This window comes from Equus asinus, chromosome 4, assembly GCF_041296235.1.
Source record: "Equus asinus isolate D_3611 breed Donkey chromosome 4, EquAss-T2T_v2, whole genome shotgun sequence".
NCBI lineage: Eukaryota > Metazoa > Chordata > Mammalia > Perissodactyla > Equidae > Equus > Equus asinus.
This window is the reverse complement of record NC_091793.1, coordinates 109077848-109098954: the sequence shown is the minus strand read 5'-3', so window position 1 is coordinate 109098954 and position 21107 is coordinate 109077848. Positions and strand designations below refer to the sequence as shown.

The 21107-nt window shown below is 36.5% G+C and overlaps 2 protein-coding genes across 7 annotated transcripts in view; one reads left to right on the top strand and one right to left on the bottom strand.

The window, feature by feature from the left end:
• FASTKD1 (FAST kinase domains 1) overlaps nucleotides 1-11626 on the top strand; it is a 34700-nt gene extending 23074 nt beyond the window's left edge. For 3 of the 6 annotated variants that reach the window (XM_014860597.3, XM_070508062.1, XM_014860627.3), the window contains exons 10-15: nucleotides 1843-1971; nucleotides 2803-2934; nucleotides 3306-3419; nucleotides 8212-8350; nucleotides 9272-9386; nucleotides 10206-11626. In XM_014860597.3, coding sequence (XP_014716083.1) covers nucleotides 1843-1971; nucleotides 2803-2934; nucleotides 3306-3419; nucleotides 8212-8350; nucleotides 9272-9386; nucleotides 10206-10301 — 725 coding nt within the window. In that variant the 3' untranslated portion in view covers nucleotides 10302-11626. Of the gene's footprint in view, nucleotides 1-1842; nucleotides 1972-2802; nucleotides 2935-3305; nucleotides 3420-8211; nucleotides 8351-9271; nucleotides 9387-9508 lie in introns of all 6 variants that reach the window. The other 3 variants (XM_070508063.1, XM_070508064.1, XM_044768749.2) reach the window with 2 other exon arrangements.
• Nucleotides 11627-14243: 2617 nt separating this feature from the next.
• Nucleotides 14244-21107, bottom strand: part of KLHL41 (kelch like family member 41) — a 15537-nt gene continuing 8673 nt past the window's right edge. Inside the window, exons 4-6 of the mRNA XM_014860639.2 lie at nucleotides 20680-20865; nucleotides 18649-18795; nucleotides 14244-14900 (exon numbers count right to left, since the gene is read on the bottom strand). Coding sequence (XP_014716125.1) covers nucleotides 14789-14900; nucleotides 18649-18795; nucleotides 20680-20865 — 445 coding nt within the window. The 3' untranslated portion in view covers nucleotides 14244-14788. The remainder of the gene's footprint in view (nucleotides 14901-18648; nucleotides 18796-20679; nucleotides 20866-21107) is intronic.

Genomic DNA, 21107 nt, shown 5'->3' with positions numbered 1-21107 from the left:
TTGTGTATGGGTGCATGCATGTGTGGCATTCCTATGTAAATAAACACACATATTCATATAACATATGTATATTTATTTATGTATGAGTGTATGGCATTCATATATACTCCTTGTTAGTAACACAAGTATATGTAGAATGATGAGACTTAGAGTATGCTCTCCTGGTGGTTCAGTTGTGTCAGCCACCAGAAGGAAATGAAAGTACATTCTTTTTTTGGTAAGAAAAGAAAGGTTAAGAAGTACAGCTTTGATTTTCTTTTTTTTCCCCTCTCCCCAAAGCCCCAGTACATGGTTGTATATCCCGTTGTAAGTCCTTCTAGTCCTTCTATATGAGCTGCTGCCACAGCATGGCTACTGACAGATAGGTGGTGTGGTTCCACGCCTGGGAACCGAACCTGGGCTGCCTAAGCAGTGAGGGTACCGAACTTTAACCACTAGGCCATCAGGGCTGGCTCACAGCTTTGATTTTGTAAGACTTACTGAGAGATTATTTGGAAAATTCTTGGAGACCTTTGTAAGTAAAATTTTAAATAACTAATGGAATAATAATTTTATTTTGAATAAGTATTAGTTTTGATAGAACAGTTTTGCTGGGAGAGACCGTCACTATTAACCTTGTTTATGACTTAATCTTGCTTTATTAAATAAGCACAGCAAAAAATCCAAAAGAAAAGATTTATTGTCTTTTTTTGTCCTTTTTAAGAATATTGCTGCCAATCAGGCATTTCAGATGACCACTTCCCTCTCATAGAAATGTCTCTTGGATGAGGCAAATCAGGTAGATAACCTTAAGCCTTATACTCTGGGACGTGCACCATGCTGCTGAGTGACAGGTGAGGGGGGAGGTGCCAGGGGAGACCTGAGCTTCATGCATATCTCCACTTAGCCTGCTAATCTGAGATCCTTAGAGGCAGCACGGTATAGTGGTCCAGGCTCCGGAGCTAGAATCTGTGAGTTAAGTCTCACCCTCCACTTGCTCACATGAGACTTTGGGCAAGTCATTTAACTTCTCTGTGCCTCAGTACACTGATTTATAAAGAAGAGATAATAATTGTTACTACTGTATATTGAAGTGAGGTTTAAATGAGTTAATATTTGTAAAGTGCATAGCATGATACCTAACAAATTTTGAGCACTATTATTATCATCAGTACGTAGAAACTGGGATCACTTCTCCTTTTTACATACACAACTGACCTTTGTTTTGAATTCTTTTCTCTTTTGAAGGCAAGTTAAACAACTTCTAATGGAAGTGTAATAATAATAATATAGAAACATCCATATATTCTTAGTATATAGTATGAATTTATACAGATATAATCACCCAAAGAATCTGTACCCTGATCAGGAAACAGAATGTTACCAAGGACTCTTCTCCCCTGTCCCTCTTTCCTCTTCACCCCCACCCAAAGGTAACCACTTTACTACTATCCTGACTTATAATGGTATAGATACATTTTGTCAAGGCTGTGTTTATACTTTTTTTTTTTTTTTTTGGTGAGGAAGATTGGCCCTGAGCTAACGTCTGTTGCCAATCTTCCTCTTTTTGCTTGAGGAAGACTGTCCCTGAGCTAATGTCTGTGTTAATCTTCCTCTGTTTTGTATGTGGGATGTTGCCACAGCATGGCTTGGTGAATGGTATGTAGGGTCATGCCCAGGATCTGAACCTGCAAACTCCAGCCCACTGAGGCAGAGCATGCAGACTTAACCACTATGCCACTGGGCAGGCCCCTGTACTGTTTTTTAAAAACCTGGGTTTACCTGAACTAAGTGTGAGCTAGGTATATGTGAGATGGCTGTGCATTATAATTTTTTTTTAAAAAAATCTTAATTTTGTTTTAGGTTTATTGGATCCTCTCAAATTAGTGTTTCTTGGTTTCTCTTTGGCCACTCTTCAGTATTTTCCAGAAGATCTGCTAAAAGCAATTTTTAACATCAAGTTCTTAGCCAGATTAGATTCTCAACTTGAACGTATGTATCTACATTTTAATTTAAGAAATTATCACTTGTACTTTATGTTCAAGTTTTAGCTCTACCTATATTGAAGCATTTAAATGATAATAATGTGTTTTTTTCTGTTTATAAAAGTATTTCCTGCTTATCGTAGAAAATTTGGACAACACAGAACAGTATAAAATAGAAAATAAAAGATTACTCATAATCTTACCACCAAGTAAAACTACCACTTTTAACGTTTTGGAGTATTTCTTTGTTTTCTGTCTCTCTCTTAGTAGTAGGAGTCTCTCTCTTTGTAGTTTATATTACTACATATATTTTAAAACAAATTTTGGATTATTTATATATTTGCTTTTATATGTTGCCTTTTGTCATTGAATTATATTTTTAACGATTTTCCATGCCGTTAAATATTTTTTGATGTCACGATTCTTTTAGTGTCTACATAACCTGTCATTATACGGATGTAATAAAATTTATCTTTTAGGTCATTTCCAATTCTTCTTTTGTAGAACTAATGATTATTATCCATGAATCATTGATCTCATCTTTGTTTCCTTAGGATAGATTCCTAAATGTGGACTACTAAGTGAATGAAAATTCTTTGGTAGTGTTTTTAAAAATGTAGTTGTAACATTCATAATTAGTGAAAACAACATTGGTGTTGGTCCTAATCATGCCACTGAATGTAATAATTTAAAAATACAAAGCATGTGTGTGCAAATGAAATGATTTTATGAGAATAAAAGTATCAACCAGTAGTGGGGATAAATGAATGTGAACAAAATGGATCATCTCTGCTAGGTCCAAGTTATCAAAATCCATTATTTTTCTTTTTAATTCCAGTTTTATGTTCATCTCTAAACATGAGGGTCCAGTTTCGTCTTATGGAATTAAATAGAGCAGTCTGCTTGGAATGCCCTGAGTATCAGATTCCATGGTTTCATGACCGCTTCTGTCAACAACAGTATAATAAAGGTGTGAGTTTTCTTTGGGTCAGTCAGATAGCGAAGTTTAATTCTAAAGTAAATTACTAGGTCGTACATTGTTATTATTGGTAAACCTAACCATGATGCCAGAGTTCACAAGAGTGCCATAACCTGTTTAACGGAACTACTTTTTAGATGACATTTGTGTTATAAGAATTTCTTAATATTTAAGACACCAAACCTCTTTTGGTAGAGAGCAAAGAACTTGTACCGAATTTAATGTCATTGCATATAGTATTACATTGGAGCTCTTGTTGGAAATATTAATCTTTATTTTTCAGTTTGTAGGCTTGGGATGATTTTCATTCAAAAACTGATTAACTTATTTTAAGTGAACTAATTATTTTTATTTTCCTAAAGATATCGGCAGCATGAATGGAGCACAGCAGCAGATTTATAAAATGTTAGCAGAGGTACTAGGAGGAATCAATTTTGTAAAAGCCTCGGTTCTCACACCTTATTACCACACAATAGGTAAGTCTTTGCTAGGTTCTTAGCTACTTCCAGAAGGCTAGGCTAATTTAAATGGAATCATCTCATCACCTGGAATTTAAAAAAGAAATTTTTTTGAATTTTTTCAAGTTATCTTGAAAATTTTCAGACAAAAGTAGAAAGAACGGTACAATGAATCCTCAAGTTCCCAGGGCCAGCTTTGATAACTATCAGCAGTTTGCTGTTCTTCAAAAAATTTTTTTAAGTTTAGCCTTTCATTGATTCTGAGTAAAACCCAGATTCAAATTCATTGAACCTTTCTGGATCTTCAAAAGTTTCCTCTCCACTCCGTGCACTAAAGTCAGGGAAATGACTTCTTATTTCAGTTTCATCGTTTTAAGTTCGTCTCAAAAACTAAGTTGGATTATCAACCTGGACAGAGATTTCCATAGGTGTATGCTCAACCCAAATCTAGTTAACCTTGTTTCTCAGTGGTCTAGTTGGAGAAGGCATTCTGATTTAGTTGTTGATGATATAAAGCTGGTGAGCTAGCTGATATGTTGGATGGCAGTATAAAATTTTTTAAACATTGCTAAATTCAACTTAAATGAAGAGATGAAATATTAAGAGGATTAACATAAACTTTCTAAATTTAGATTTAGAAAACATCTGCATACATACAGGATGTTTTAAAGGATTATAAGCTTGATATAAATAATGTTAAGTGGGTGCCAAAAGTCAAATACTAACATAAACTATATTATTATTAATAACAAGAAAGTTGGTAGTCCTACAGCATTCTGTCCTTCAGACACATCTTAATATTGTATTCTCTTTTTTCTTTCCTGAGGAAGATTAGCCATGAGCTAACATCTGTGCCAGTCTTCCTCTATTTTATATGTGGGTTTCCACCACAGCATGGCTGATGAGTGGTATAGGTCTGCACCCGGGATCTGAACCCGTGAACCCGGGCTGCTGAAGAAGAGCATCTTGAACTTAACCACTAGGCCACGGGGCCAGCCCTTGTATTCTTTTTTTGAGTGTTGCATTTTATGAGAGACCATGACAAATAGGGCCTAGAAAGAGAGGATCTAGAAATCATGTCTTAGAAAGAACTAGAGAGGACTGGGACTGCATGGATTTCAATCCTTGAGCAAATTCCTAAACCTCTGAACCTTATTAGTTTCTGTATCTGTAAAATAGGGATAATAATGTCTGCTTAATGGGATTAACTGACATGTTGCATGAAAAGCATTTAGCACTATCTTTGGATGTAGTAAGTGCTTGATAAATTTTATTTAAAAAAAAAAGCTAGGAATGTTTAGTCTGAAAACTAGAAGTCTTATGGGTAGCATAACTTTAAAAATGTTTGAAGGATTGTTACGTGAAAGAAGATTGGCTGTCTCTATCAGAGATTAAAAAATGGTAAAAATTTAAGCAGATTTTAACTCAGTATAAGGAGAATTTTATGAAAGACTTGTTGAAAAATGATATAATAGGCTGCCTTGTGAAGAAGAAACGTTCAGGCAGAGGCTGGATGATCAGATGATGTTGGTGTGTGTATGTTTGTGCGTGTGCGCGAGTGAGTGATTTCGGCAGGAGGCTGAACCAGATAGTCAGGAATACTCTCCTCTAGCACTACAGAACACATACTGTCAGTGGTTTGATTGTTTTAGTCAGGATTAGGTTTGGCTCTGAGTGACAAAAATCCACAAATAACAGGAACTTAACCAAGTTTGTTTCCTTCTCCCGTACACACGAGGTATCCAGGGCTGGGATGCCAGTTCCACCAATATTGAAGATCCAGGATCTATCTTATTATGATCTGCCATCCTCTACATGTAGCTTCCACTTCATGGTCCAAGATGGCTGCTCCTGCTCTAGCCAGCACATCTACAACCCAAGCAGGAGGAGGAGGGAAGGAAAAGGAAGGGTGTCCCTTTAAGTGCAGTTCCCTGAAGTTGCACATAACTGTTTTTAATTATATGTCATGGCCACACTTGGCTGCAAGTGAGTTTAGACAATGTGGTTTTTATTCTGGGTGGCCATGTACCCAGCTAGAATTTAGGGACTCATATTATTAAAAATGAAGGGAAGTGTTAGGTATTGGGGGACAACTTGCAGTCTCTGCCAGAGGGTTGTTTTAAAAGATAGATACACTCCTGTTTACCTTTACTGTTTAAAAAATAGATATACTTCTGTAAAAGTAATGCTCACAGAAGGAAATGCGCTAAAATGTGAATGTGAAAATGATCTGTAATCTCATCTCATATAATTCAATATTATTGAGCACTAAATTTGTGACGGGCGCTATGGCTGGTTCTTTATTCCTGTTACCGAATTTTATTCTTTTTGTTTGTTTTGTTAACATTTCTTTCAAAGTAGAAATAGTACTTATCCATAGTAAAACAGTTGGAAGACACAAAAAAGTAAAAAGAAGAAAAAAAAATTACACGTAACACATAATTAGCATTGAAACTAGGATTATTATATCCCAAGCCCATTGTATTTCCAATTCATATTTGTACCTCCAATTGTTGAGACTTATTTATGTGTGAAAATGTATATAAATCATTAAAATAAGATTTAATTGGTAATATTTGTATATAAGGATATGGTATAATTAAGAGAATATAATAATATGATTAAGAACTGTGGATTGGAAGCATTGCTTAAGGCAATTAAAAAACACTTAAAAAGTCAGGATTCATGCTTATAGAAAAACCAGAAAGGATAGATAATAAAAAAGAAAAATCACCCATGATACAGCCACTGTTTACTTTTGGAGTCTAACTGACTTTTTAAAAACCAAAAATGGCTTATTTTATAGTGTTTGTATCTTAGTTTATATATTATGGACATTTTTCTATGTCAACAAATATAATTATACATTATTTTTAGTGAGTGTAATATTTCATTGAATGAATGTGCTATGGTTTATTTAGTCAGTCCTTAAGATTTTTTGCTGGTATGTGCATCTGTCAAACAATGCTGCAATTTCATATAATAACTATTAATTTATACACTTATATATTGCTATTATGTGTTAGACACTGTTTTAAGGGTTTTATATATAATACATTTATTTATTTTGCCCCTACAAGGTACATAAATTATTGTATTTTACAGAGAAGGAAACTGAGGCCCAGAGACATTGTTTGCCCAAGGTTTTGTAGTTGGCAAATGTAGAGCCAGGATTTGACCTAGGCATTCTCGCTCCAGAATTCATTCTCTTAATGAGAACTATATTTCACATTTGATAATTAACTTGAAAATGCTTCAGTGCCCCAGTTTCCCTCATATGTAAAAAGGAGATAATTAAATCTACTCTTTTTTTATTCATTGTTTCTTTTTTCATTTCTTTTCTTTTTTCTTGGTTTAAATACTTTTATGATTGTTTTATTATGAAAGAATTTCAACCATACACAAAGATAGAATAGTATAATGAACCCCCCGTCCTGTATCGATAGTTATCAATACTCACTCACCAGAGTCCCACCTGATCCTTTTCAAGCAAATCACAGATAATATATCATTTCAGAATGTATATCTAAAAGGATACATAACCACATTACCATCATTATCACCCCTACAACCGGTCGTAATAATTTCTTAAGATCACATAGCTTGTCAATGTTCAGATCTCAATTGTCTTTTATATGTTTTATTTTACTGTTTGTTAAAATTGGGTTCCAAATATTACATTTGTTTGATTTGTCTTTTTAATTTTCACCTTTCTCTCTTTTTCCCCCTTACAATTTGTTTATTGAAAAAAAATTGTTTTTTCATTCTGGTCTTTTCCAATTGCAACCCTGTGGTGTCATTTAACATGTTCCTGCATCCCTTGTTTATCCTGTAAACCAGTAGTTAAATCTAGCGGCTTGATTAGATTCAGGTTAGTGGTTTTTTTGGCCAGACTATTTCATAGGTGGTGTCTACTTCTTATTGCATCGTATCAGAAGACACACAATGCTGGTTGTCTTCTTTTTATTATATTAAGATTCATCAGTAGGTTTGTGTATCATTAGCTCATGCATTAGAAAGTTCTCCCATCAGCTCTTCACCTACTGATTTTAGCCATTAAAATTATTGCCCGGGGGCCAGCCCTGTGGCTGAGTGGTTAAGTTCCTGCGCTCTGCTTCAGCGGCCCAGGGTTTCCCTGGTTTGGATCCTGGGCACGGACATGGCACCACTCGTCAGGCCACGTTGAGGCGGCATCCCACATGCCACAACTAGAAGGACCCACAACTAAAAATACACAACTATGTACTGGGGGGATTTGGGGAGAAAAAGCAGAAAAAAAAAATTTATTGCCCAAATCCATCATTCATTAGGAGTGGCAAAGTAGTGATCTACATTTATCATTCCTCTTGCATTCATTTGCTGGAATTTATCTAAAAAGAACTTTCCCAGATCAACTAGTTACCCTTATGTACACTTCATACAGGAAAGACAGAATATATGCTTCAATCTTTGTCTTTACTGGGTTTCAGATGAGTTGGTTTAGAGTCCTCCAAATGTGACCAAGAGATTTAAGGAAATTAAAATAAAACTAATGTGATCTGGCCTACTGGCAGTGCTAAATATAGCTCCATGTTAAGTACTATAGTGATACTTGCTGGTTGGTTTCTATTGATCGATTTTCAAAGAGAGGTGCCATTGGGCCAGATCATATAAAATTAGTTGGATAATTAGGGAGGTACATCATTCTTTTTTGTAGGTGTGTGTATGTATATGTCTGCATATTTATGTATATATATTTAAAATATATCTTAAACTTTTGCCTGTAAGAATTTACCTAATTCATACTGTTGATTGATATACTTCCTTATAGGTTTTGAGTGTATCTTGGATAAAAGAAAAAAACCTCTTCCTTATGAAAGCCATAATATAACTTTGGGAAAACTGCCAGAAATGCACTGGGGATCAAATACCCAAATAGTTGGATCAAGGCTGCCACCAGGAGCTGAAAGGTAATGTATTTCTTAGTTTCAGATTTTGTTATGTAAACATTGTTTGGCATAATGAACTCAGTTATCAAGGATTGATTGTAGTAGAATCTGCTCCTCATGTATCTCATGCATTCTACCTCAGTACCTTTGCTTTTCTTGTTTCTTCTGCCTTAATGTTCGTCCTTCATTGTCCAAAGCCCAGACATCTCTAACTAAAGTGCTAACCTTTGAGTTGTCCTCAGCGGAAGGAGACAAGTATCTTCTTCTTTGGTGCTCCCGTACCTCTCTACTTTTCTGATAGCACTTAGCCATTTCCTACACTGCATTCCAGTTACTTACTACGTGTGTCATATGTCCTCTGTTAGACTATAAGCTGTCACTTTATCGTTGTATCTCTCACAGTGCCTTACATATGGTAGGTGCATAATAAATAAACAAACAAATATTTTTTTATATGAGGAAGATTGGCCCTGAGCTAACATCTGTTGCTAATCTTCCTCTTTTTGCTTGAGGAAGATTGTCACTGAGCTAACATCTGTGCTAATCTTCCTCTATTTTATGTGGGCTGCCACTACAGTGTAGCTTGATGAGCAGTGCTAGGTCCATGCCTGGGATCCAAACCTGTGAACCCTGGGCTCCTGAAGCAGAGTACACAAACTTCACCAGTATGACACTGGGCCAGCCCATATATATATATATTGAAGAAAGAAACAAATGGATGAAAGCATGAAGATATTTACTATAATTTGGTATAAATTCTAATGAGTAGGCTTATTTGTCTACTCATAATTACTAGTTTAAGTAGAAAAATGACTTGTATACTTATTTATTCATTTGGCATTTTTTAGTTTATAAAGATGCAACCTTGTTCTTGAAAGGCTTGTAATTATTTAGTTTCTCATTTTAATTTCAGAAGTAAATATCTATTTTTATCTTATGTAGGATTGCTTTGGAGTTTTTAGATCCAAGAGCTTTTTGTAGAAACATCCCTCACTTAAAAGGAAAATCTGCTATGAAAAAACGACATTTGGAAATTTTGGGCTATCGTGTAATTCAGGTATGAAATACTCATGTAATTCAGGCTCTAAAAAAACCCAGTGACACTGGCTGAACATGTTTCTTTTTAATTTGAAAGTTCTAGAATTATCTTTTTGTTTTTTTGTGTTTTTTTTGAGGAAGATGGCCCTGAGCTAACTGCTGCCAGTCCTCCTCTCTTTGCTGAGGAAGACTGGCCCTGAGCTAACATCCGTGCCCATCTTCCTCCACTTTATATGTGGGACGCCTACTACAGCATGGTGTGCGAAGTGCTGCCATGTCCGCACCTGGGATCTGAACCAGTGAACCCCGGGCCGCTGAAGTGGAATGTGCGCACCTGACTTCTGCGCCACTGGGCCAGCCCATCTTTTTGTTTTAACATTAAAAAAAAGTTGGATTAAAATATCTCTGAAACAGGACATCTTCCTTGTTTTTCTTTTTGAAGAATAGTAAATAAAAATCGTCATTTTTTTATTGTCTCTAGAAGATCTGTTGATTTTTCTATTTATCTTACGAGAGAGGCACTATGGAGATGGATAGAGTTGTAAGAGAAAAAGGTGGGGCATGCATGTAGGTTGGGCACATAGGAAAAAGTGTCCATTGTTGGTACTGTGTGAACAGAAGAATGAAAGAAGCTGAGAGGAGCTCAGAAGCAAAGGTCTTTTAGGCCTTGTCATGAAGAAGGACCCACTTGGCTCCCAAAAAGGGTTCAAAGGCTGTGCTTATGTAAACTAATTTCATAGTGTTCTTACAGCTCTGTTCAGTATGCTCAGAAGTCTGCCCTGATGATTTTTGCTGTGGCTTTAAAACTTTCATTCAGACTGCATTACTTGTTTTCCAGATCCCTCTCTTTGAGTGGAACTCTATGGCACTGTCGACAAAGGATGCTCGGATGGACTACCTGAGAGAACACATATTTGGAGAAGGCAAATCATGATCGTAGTTTTTATTTAAAACTATTTATCATGGTGTGTCATATTTGAACTTATTTCAATTGTGGCCCACCTCAATTAAAAAATAATAGTGTAGAATTGATTGATTTTAAGGTCAATTGAATACCTATTAAACTAAACAGACATTTTACAATTGAATACTTTCTCTACTATCTACTTCGGAAATTGTTTAAAATTCTTAAAAGACGTGTAGCTTTTAAGAAAATTAAATAGTTTACAGTTCATTGTTTGAGTGCATACTATGTGTCAGCAGCTGTTTTAGATGCTGGGGATACATCCATGAGTGGAGTCAAACAAAATAAATGAATAAAATGTATTGTACCTTAGATGATATTAAGTGCTATGGGGAAAAATTTGGAGCAAGGTGGAATAGGAATATTGTGGGAGGGTGTAATTTTACATAGGGTGATCTGGGAGTGGCTGACTGAGGTGATAGTTGAGTAAAGACTTAAGGAGCTATCTGGGGGTAGAATACTCCAGGCAGAAGGACCAATAGGTGCAAAGGTCCTGAGGTGGGAATAGTCCTGGCATGTTGAAAATAACTAGGAATCCAGTGTGGCTGGAGCAGAACAAGTGGGACATGGGGGTGGAAGTATAATAAAAAGTAAGACAGATAACAGAGTCAGATATATATGACCTCATGGCTACCCTGAGTGAAATGAGAGGCTGTTGGGGAGTTTCTAGCAAAGGAATAAGAACTCTTGCTTTAACAGGATCACTTTTGCTGCTCTATCAAGATGAGAAAAGACTGCAGGGGGCAGGTGTTTAAGCAGGGAAACCCATTAGAAGGTCATTGCAATAATCCAGACAAGAAATGGATGGTGGATTGGAGAGTAGTGGCAGTGGAGGTAATGAGAACTGGTTAGATTTTTTTATGTATTTCGAAGGCAGAGGCAATAGTATTTGTTCACTGATTGGATATGAAGTATGAGAGAAAGAAAGGAATCAAAGATACTCCTAAGTTTTGTCCTGAGCAACTAAAAGGATGTCACTGGCATTGACTGAAACGGGGAAGTCCATGGGAAGAGGGAGGTGGGGGTGGGGGAGAGGATCACGAGTTTGGTTTGAGACATGTTGAGATTGTGATGCCTTTTAAACATCTAAGTGGAGACATCAAACAGGCAATTCAATAAATGAGTTTGGATGTCAGGGGAGAGGTCCAGGCCGTAGATATAAATTTGGAAGTTATTAGCTGTATTTAATGTGATGAGAGTAGATGAAATCACTAAAATGTGATTGGAGGAGAGTGTGAATGGAGGAGAGGTCTGAAGACTGAGCTCCAGGTGCCCCAACATGAGGTCTAGAAAAAGAGAAGGAACCAAAAAGGAGACTGGGCAGGGCTGGCCAATGAGGTGGGAGGAATAGTCATAGGTAGTAACCCTTCCTAGAAGCCAAGTGGGGAAAGCATTTCGAGGAGGAGGAGGTAAGCAGTTGGAGCAGATGCTGCTGATGGGTCAGGTGGGACGAGGCCTGGGAAATGTCCATTAAATTTAGTAATGTGAAAATCATTTGTAACCTTGAAAAGAGTAGTTTTGTGCAGTGGTGGGTGTGAAAACCTGACTGGTTCAAGAGAAAGTGTGGGGAGATAGGAGTTTTCTTATAAATGGAAGCAAAGAAATGCTAACTAAGGGGGCAGTGGACCAATCTTGACCTGGTCTGATCCTACACATGCTGAGGGAATAATGATTTTCTCTCTGTCCTACAATATATTTATTCAATAAAATAGTTACTGAGGGCCTACTATGTGATATAATCCCCAGCCCTTCTTCCAAGAATGATATATTTGTGCTCAGCAGATAGCCATATTGTGACTACCGTCAGGCATCTGTTGGGTGCAGCTAATTGGCCATCTGAAACTTGCTATCTTCTGACTTCATGACTCTCAATTCACTCTGTTCCAAAATAAGCTGGTAGCCAGAGTGCCTTGAATCTTAAGAATAGCTTTAAAATGTGTGTCCTGCATGTATTTGGGTCCATTGATATCTGATTTAGGCTTAGTTGAAGTACTTGTTTAATATATCAAATTATTTTGCATGACTTGAGCTCCAAAAATGATTTTGCAAAATGTGAACTTCACAGAAGCTTTTGTGAAAAACAAAATCCTAACAGTAAGCAAATGAAAGATGTCTCCTTGTAACCAGTCTCCCTCATTCTGAATTTCCTCATGATATTCATTTGTATTGGCTGAAATGCCAAATTCCAAGTGTTTATCTATTTTCATGAATGTGTTCTACTTCCCAAGCAAATGATTCCAAGAATTAAACCCCTGAATAGGGTAAAATATTTTATTATGCAACTTTTAGAATAAAACGATTAGGCTGATGATTAGGGTTATAAAATTGTTTCCTTTGGATATAAATGAAAAAACCCAGTTATTGTATACTTTAGATACATGGAAATCTTGATTAAATGACCCTGATGTACCTTTCACTTATTGTTACACATAATCTGACTTCTCATGTACCACATCTCTTTCTCTCCTTTTTCTAGGCTGTCTGATTCAAATGGTTTTCTTTATATATATTCTTGTATTTTTGTTTGATGATTTTTCTAAATAACTCGGTTTGTTATAAACAAAAGTGTTTTTTTTCATTGAGATTTAACTTACATGCCATAAAATCCACCCTTTTAAAATATACAATTCAGTGGTTTTTAGTATATTCATCAGGCTGTGCAACCATCACCACTATCTAATACCAGAACATTTTTATCATCCCAAAGAATTATTTTTACAACTTAATTTCATGTCTGCATAGTTCAGCACTCTATTCCCCAAAGCAACCACTCTCTTGCTCTTATAGTAAGTGCTTCCTTTTTTACAATTTTATCACCTTTTACAGTTTACAGATCATGCAGTGCATTTTCAGACAATATAATTTGTCCCCCCTCACCCTTTTAAGTCTGTGTTAGTCTAGAAGTGTCCCCCCATCCCTTTCTCTTTCTAACAATTTATGTGCTGAACAACCTGTAGAGTTTCCCACCTTCTTGATCTGTTGATTGTGTCCTCCTGGTATAGTTCAGAGCGGTATTTCTCGATATAGAAAAGTACTCAGGATTCTACTTCAAAGATCCAAGGTAAAACGGAATTTAGTTGAGTATGTTTCCATATTTATGGTAGAGAAAATAAAGTTGTATCAACATTCATCTGTTCTTTATGTAACTGCTTGACAAGTAATAATAGAATATTCCAAATTAGTTCCAAGTCAGGTTTCTCAGAAAATAACATGTGTAAGGATAGATGCCAAACATGTCTGTGAAAGCACATGACACTTCTAAGGAAGTGATGATTAGTTGATTTCTTGCAGTGAGCTGAATGTGATGGCTGTGGACAGACTGAGGCCTCAACTTACTGTGTACACTAAGAACAAAGAGCTTGAATGCAGGGTTTCACATCCCAGAAAATGGAATACTATAGTCACCTATCAGGAATTTGCAAATAGGTACCTCTTTCATGGAAAGTATAGGTTAAAAAAACAATGAATACACACCCTCACCATACCACCCACTGGCCCCAACTTCTGCCCCAGCAGTTTAAACAATTAGTCCGTTTCCTATGGACGTTCCCCCACTCTCCTACCACAGACACTGTAGTTAATGGCTTGAAGACTGTGATTTACTGGTTTTAAATTTTAAAAATTTTCAATTTGATTTAAATCACAACATACCAGTGTTGCAAAAAGAATGGAGAAAAAAGAAAGACCACTTGTGGGGCCAGCCCCGTGGCCGAGTGCTTAAGTTCATGTGCTCCGCTTCGGAGGCCTAGGATTTCGCCGGTTTGGATCCTGGGCGTGGACATGGCACCCCTCATCAGGCCATGCTGAGGTGGCATCCCACATAGCACAGCCAGAAGGACCTATAACTATACAACTATGTACTGGGGGGCTCTGGGGAGAAGAAGAAGAAGAAAAAAAGCAGGACCACTTGAATTTGACTACTTAGAGACTTTCCCCTTTAAATGAGACCCATTTATTCAACTTCTTAAATAGCATTTCCAAAATTTTCTCAAGGCATGTAATCTTTAACATAATGCACAGGATTATTGACATATCTTGAAGCACGAGGGAAGGTTTTTGATATTTTAAACATTTAAAAATAGACATACATATTTCATTCTCCAATTTCATTTGTAATAGAAAACAAGTCTAAAGTACCCTGACAATGCAAATAAAACGATGAGTAAACAACTCAAATTAGGAAGCTCCCTTACAATCAATTGAGACATTAACAAAAGAAGTTATCTATTCAACTTAATATTTAATTTCTTATTAGAAAATGGTTTTCAGCTCTGATCATTACACTGAAGATTCCATGATTTTGAGATTTTGATACCCACTGCTAATCTCTTGGACAATAACTTAGTGAATAATTTCTACATGAATTTCTGTATATGCTTTTAAAAAACAGGATAAATTAAAGCCCTGTTGTCCAAACAAATTACCTCCCAATCTATTACATTTTTTCACCTTCTTGTTTATAATTTAGACAGTTTGAAGAGATTTAAACGTGTTGCTAGGCAACTAGCTCCTGAAGCATAACGTATTTCCTTCAACATCCCAGCCCATTCTTTTTTATCGTCTTCATACCTGATGGAGAAAAAAAAGTAATCAATAAGCAGTTTTTAAATAGAGTTCCCTGTGTTAAATATTCAAATGGGGAGCTTCAAGAAAACCCTACTAGCTCTTACACAGATGAGGATGCATCTGACTAGTAGAATAACGCTTGAATTCCTCCCAAAATATGCATTCTCTGAATGAGCAGATGTCCAAACTACTGCCATGGTATTTAATCTGGATGCTTAGGCAGTTAAGCCTTCTCTAGGAATCAAAGGCTGTCCAGAGATGAGGAATAATAGACAGTTGAGCAATTAATCATTCAGCTTTGGACTGATAAAGATGGCTGGTCTCTATGAGCCAAGGTCAGCAGACTCTTACCTTAAGAGTAAGAACTGGGAAGAGCAGGGACTAGTTGCCTTGAATATGCTTTCAGTTGTTCCCAGCATGGCGCCTGACACTAGTGGTCATTCCATAAGAATATATTTTCCTTCCCTTTATCGTCCTGTATGAGTACGACTCGTAGACTCTGCACTTGATGTTAGGTAAGAACTGGTCACCCTCTCTCAATATTCAAGGTTATAAAGATACAGACAACCTGAATTCCTTTGAAACGTGCGCCTCTCCTCTGCTTGGTGCCTGGAATGCCCTCTCTGCATGAGAAACTCCTAAATGCTGCTTTCTCTCTGAAGCCTTTCTCCTCTTCCTCAAGCATAGTTTGTTACTTTTTCTTCATTTCTCACATTGTTCTTTATATAGTATCTATTGTAGCAATTATTCTGATTTTTTCCCTATATTTATGTCTTCAACAAACTCAAAGGTATTTGAGGGCAAATAATATATCTTATTCACCTTAGCATCTTCCCTCCTCTGGAAGCTATCAATACTTGGCACATAGGAAATATGCCAAACCATTCTACAATGAATGAATGAGATTTAAAATAATAATTTTTAAAATTAGCTGATACTTATATAATATCTGACTTCATTAATGGGTCTTAAGAGTTGTACTGTGCACTGAGTGATTTTTATGTAGAGAAAAAATATTTTACCACTCATAAAGGGAAAGACCTTAATTATCTATACAAAACTTGAGGCAACAAATTAAAAGATAAAGAAGGGTTTTAAATGAGCTAATGAAAAAGTGACCACATTTAAGCATTAGGAGGTTGAGGTTAAATGAGGCTTAAATTAAAAGCATTTGCTTCCTGGCAGTTGTATTTTTACTTTCAGCTTGGCCAATCCAAATAATGGAATGATTTCAAGAAAAAATACAAGAATGGAAATTTTTTTTACACATCATGGTAAGAGGGTCTATAGGTTTAGAATGTGGTACACTGATAATTTTCATCTTATTTTCATCTCTGCATGTGTGAATAGAGATTCACTAGGAAGTTGAAGGCAAGTAGGCAGCCACCTTTCTATGGATCAGTGGCTTTCAGCTCTGTGGCACATCTGAGTTACCTGGAGGGCTTATCAGAGCACAGATTGGTGGGCCCCAACCCCAGAGTTTCAGTAGGTCTGAGGTGAGGCCTGAGAATTTGCATATCTAACAACTCCCCAGGTGCTGCTGATGCTGCCTTGGGAACCACTGCGGATCACTGGTTCTCAAATTTGACTTGCACGTTGGAACCACCTGGAGACATTAAAAATATTGATGCCTGGGTCCCTCCCCCAGAGATTGACTTAATTGGTATGGAGTATGGCCTGAGCATGAGGATTTTTTAAAGTTCTCAAAGTGATTCTAATACGCAGCAAGGTTTGTGAATTACTGCTCCAGATTTTATTACCCAAATGGAAAACAGAACCTAAATTTAAAATCTTACAGCCAAGCAGATAGTGATGAATGCCCCCTCTGGCCTTTTCCCAGTCCAGTGGTTCCCAAACTTGTCTGCACATTAGAATCATCTGGAGCTCTTTTGAAAGTTCCAAAGCCCAAAGCATACCTCAGGCCAATTAAACACAATCAATAGAGGTGGGATAGAGGTGTCAGTACTTTCTGAAGTTCCCTAGTGATGCCAATGAGCAAGCAAGCCTGGGAGCCACTGCCCTAATTGCAAAAGAAACCATGATCAGAGAGGATCATATAAGGGCTATTTTTAGCAGGAGATGCTATACTTTTCCTCCTGCTGAAGCAACTTAGCTTTTGACCACCATTAGGAACAAGAGTGGCTCGTGTGGGCTTTAGCTGATTGACAGCACCATTCCTTAATATCAGTGTTTCTCAACCCTGGCTGCAAAGTAGAATCACCTGGGAAGGTTTTAGGACCTAGTGATGCCTAGGCCCTGCCTCCAGAAATTCTGATTTAATTGGTCTGTATTAAGGCCCAGGCACTGGTATATTTTAAGCATCCCAGGCAATTTTAATGTGCAGCTAGGGATGAGAATCACTGCCTATTCACTCCTGGTACCTATCCCTGTTTTCCAAAAACTGTAACCTTCCCAGCCCTCCATTACTTCATCCTTTTTTTCCTACTGCTTCCAGCCTTTCCCCATCTCACCCTCTTGCTAAGCCTGTCCTCTTTCCTCCCTGGAAATCTCCAGTTTCTTTCCCTTCCTTCTTTTTTGAGGGGGAGAGGGGTAATATTAACTACATTTTATAGCCACTTTTTTCTTGCCTTTTACACAGCTAATTACTATTACAACAACCTAAGGAAATGATGTCTGATGCACAAAATAATTGTTTGGTCAAGCTGCTAGCCTTTCAGCCTTCCAGTTCACCAGCTGGGAATAAGGCATGTGCTGGTTCAGGTATAGGACAAATACTATTCCCTTTTCACTGTGAGGCTTAGTGATATGCCTTCGCTGATCACTCTTCCAATGCTGTACCTGTAAACTTAAATGTACAAGCAAATCCCCTGGGAATCTTGTTAAAATGAAGATTCTAATTGAGTAGGTCTGGGGTGGGGCCTAGGATTTTGAATTTCTAAGGTGCTCCCGGGAGATGCCAACACTGCTGGTCCACACACCACACTTTGAGTACCAAGGTTCTGGATAATCTGGTGACAGGCCAGGTAAGGGCATCCAGCCTTGGGAGTGGAGGCTGCCTCGACCGTGTGACTCTCTATGACACAACTTACACTTCTGTTCTCAGACTTCCTGGATACACCTTGGTCTCCATATGGCATTCACTGCTTTAGGAACTATGGTAAAATCCACCCCCACTTCTTTTTAAATACATTCATTTTAAGCCTAACTAAAATAGTTCAATTGAGTAATAACTGCAAGTATCATACTTGGGAGACCTATTTGGCACCTATCTGGGAGGTAAAAGGAACTGCTACCTTTCAGTTTTTTCTTTTTTAAAAACCTTTTGTAACTGAATCCTCAAAATATTGGAAAACTATTTAAATTAGATTCAAAATAGAATTAACGAATTCATAGAAAACTCAAGAGGTTAAATGTTTCTTCAGAACTCTGTTTTCTTAGGAACTAAAGCACTCTTTGGTAGAAAGGTAAGTAAGTAGCCTTTCCCTCCTGGATGCCTACAGCATTACACTTTTAGAGCTGAAATGGAGCTTAAAGGATCAACAGTCCAACTCTCATTTTATTGATTAAGAAACAGGCCCAGATAAGTTCTTTCCCAAGCTCACAGCTAAATTAGAAGCAGTACTTGATCAAGTAAGTGGCATGCACAAAAGTTCAATTAGGTTCAAAGAGTGTTTACTACCAAGAAGTAGCATACGTGTTGGGAAAGTCTGGCTTACTGTTCACTTCAAACTTGTTTATCAGTTATTTGATTTAATATTTGGTTCAGAAAATTGGAGTGAAGAAAACTTACTTCCATATGTCATTGACTTCAGTTGGTGCAAATTCTTTAGACTCTAGTTGAATCATGGCAAAACCACCGATGGCATACAGGGATCCAGCCAGGCTGACCAAACTAATGGAACTTCTTTCTTGGGGAAATTCGGTCATGACTTCCCATCTAGGAATTATTGAAAATATAGTCAATGTAAAACTTAAAGAAATGCCAAATGTATTTACTGAAACAATTATAGGAAATTATAATTTAAAAAGTCAAGTAGCATAGGCATCCAAAATTAGAAGATTAAGTTTGCTTCTGAAAAATATCTAAATATTCCTTTATTTGAAAGATGTAACCAGATTAGAGATACAGCCTTCAATATGTCCATCCTGGAATCCTTCATCTTCATCAGCACCTTCAGCAGTGGTTATCAAAGTGCCATAAACAGTGGGGTTTTTGCAGTTCTAGGGCTCCTAGGCCCTACTGTGTTGGATTTCATTTGAATGCTGCTACAAATTTTCAAAAACTCTGTTCTCCATCATTTCTCAAGAAGTCTCCAAATCCTCTGCGATGAAGGCATGTGATAAGGATGGTTTAGAAACTAGGGTTGGAAATTTTCTTTTTAATGATTTACATTTCATCTTTTTTAATAAAGGATTTAAGGGGACTTTATAATGTTAACAGCCATATGAAATAGAACAACTAAAGATAAAATCAATTAAATTCGTTGGAAACATCAAGAGTCTAGAATGAGTCATTTTGGTAGCTCTCTATTCCATTACTCTGGCATTAAAAGTGGACCTCATAATTTGTCTCTAAATATATTATCTGATTTTCTAATTATAAAAATAATATATGTACAGTGTAGAAAATCTGGAAAATAAAGAAAGGTATAGAAGAAAACATATCACCCATGATCATACCGTCCAGACATAATCATAAGCAATATTTTGGTGTAATTTTGTCATTTTTAAAAAAGCATATAAATTTAAATATAAACATTTACTCCATCTCTACATATGAACAAAACTAAAAACAGAGTATTTATAATTTTGTGTGCTGCTGCTTTAACTTCTTATAAGTGTTTACCCATATTATATGGTCTTCAAAAACATGATTTTTAATGATCATTTAAATCCTATTCCATAAAAGTTCCTTGTGATTTTCAGATATTAAAGTCTATTTTGTAATCAGGCATTCATGGTTCCTTAAAAAAGTAATAACAGTGCTCTGATTTTTTCTTCATTGCTAAACTAGGAGTATAAAAATAATATTCTCATTCAGATGTGTGAGCTAAAAAATTTGAAGAAGACTAATTTTATATAAATAATAGCTATAAAATATCTTTTCACATTAACTTTAAGCCAATAAAAGCTTAAAAGTGGAAATTTTAAGAAAATTATAAAGAGCATAGAAGAATTAATCTTCTGAAGCATTCATGCCTTACAAATATCAAGCTAAGTGGAGGTCTTTTCATCCTTAAAGAAACTGATAGACTTGGGTCACTTAATGATGGGAATACATCATGAGAAATATGTCATTGTGTGATCTTGTTGCTGTGTGAACATCATAAAGTGTACTTATACAAACCTACATAGTATAGTCTACTACACACCTAGGCTATATGGTACTAATCATCTGGGACCACCATTGTATATGTGGTCCATTCTTGACTGAAATGTTGTTATTGCAGTGCATGACTGTATTTCAAATTAAGTAAGATTACAGAGACGTATACCCATCTATGTGTATACAATTATTCATAAGTATTACCTTTGTATGACTAAATTCACAAAGTTAATAACAAATAAGGACAAATTGGGCACTCCAACATTAACTTGAGGGTCATGTGTTCCAAATTACAAACACATGTAATGCATCAAAATGTTTGTCATTTCACTCCTAATAACAACAAAAGAAACCTTGATGAAGATATTTCCTCTTTAATCCTTACCTCGCTGCCTTCCTTTCCCCATGTCCTAATTAGAAAGCTTAATTTTTATCCAAAGTTGAAAATGAAAAAGTATAGTGATTCATATGCTGTAGTAAGATATAGCAACTCACTTGTTGGTTATGAGGTCAAAAGCTTCAACTGAAGCTGAAAGACCGTCTTCAGTGACACCTCCAGCAATCACAATCCTGCCTTTATGGATTGCCACTCCAAACATCGACCGAGGGGTTTTCATTGGAGCTAGATCTTTCCAGTCTCCTTTTTTGGGGTTGTAGACAAACACTCTGTTTGTACACTTTCTGTAAACATTAAAAGAACAAAATCGTCCTTTTAGAACCTTCCTTCTTTAAAAGAAGCAACTTCACTGATCATTTAGCTTTGCTTCTCAGATGAAATATGTAGTATAGCAGAGGATCAGAAAAACTCCGAAGTATTCTTAATCTGAACATATGCCACCAAGCAAAGGACAATTCCAAATGTGAGGACCAAAACTATTTTATAACTTAATTATACTACTGGAAGGTAGAGTACCTTTACTTTT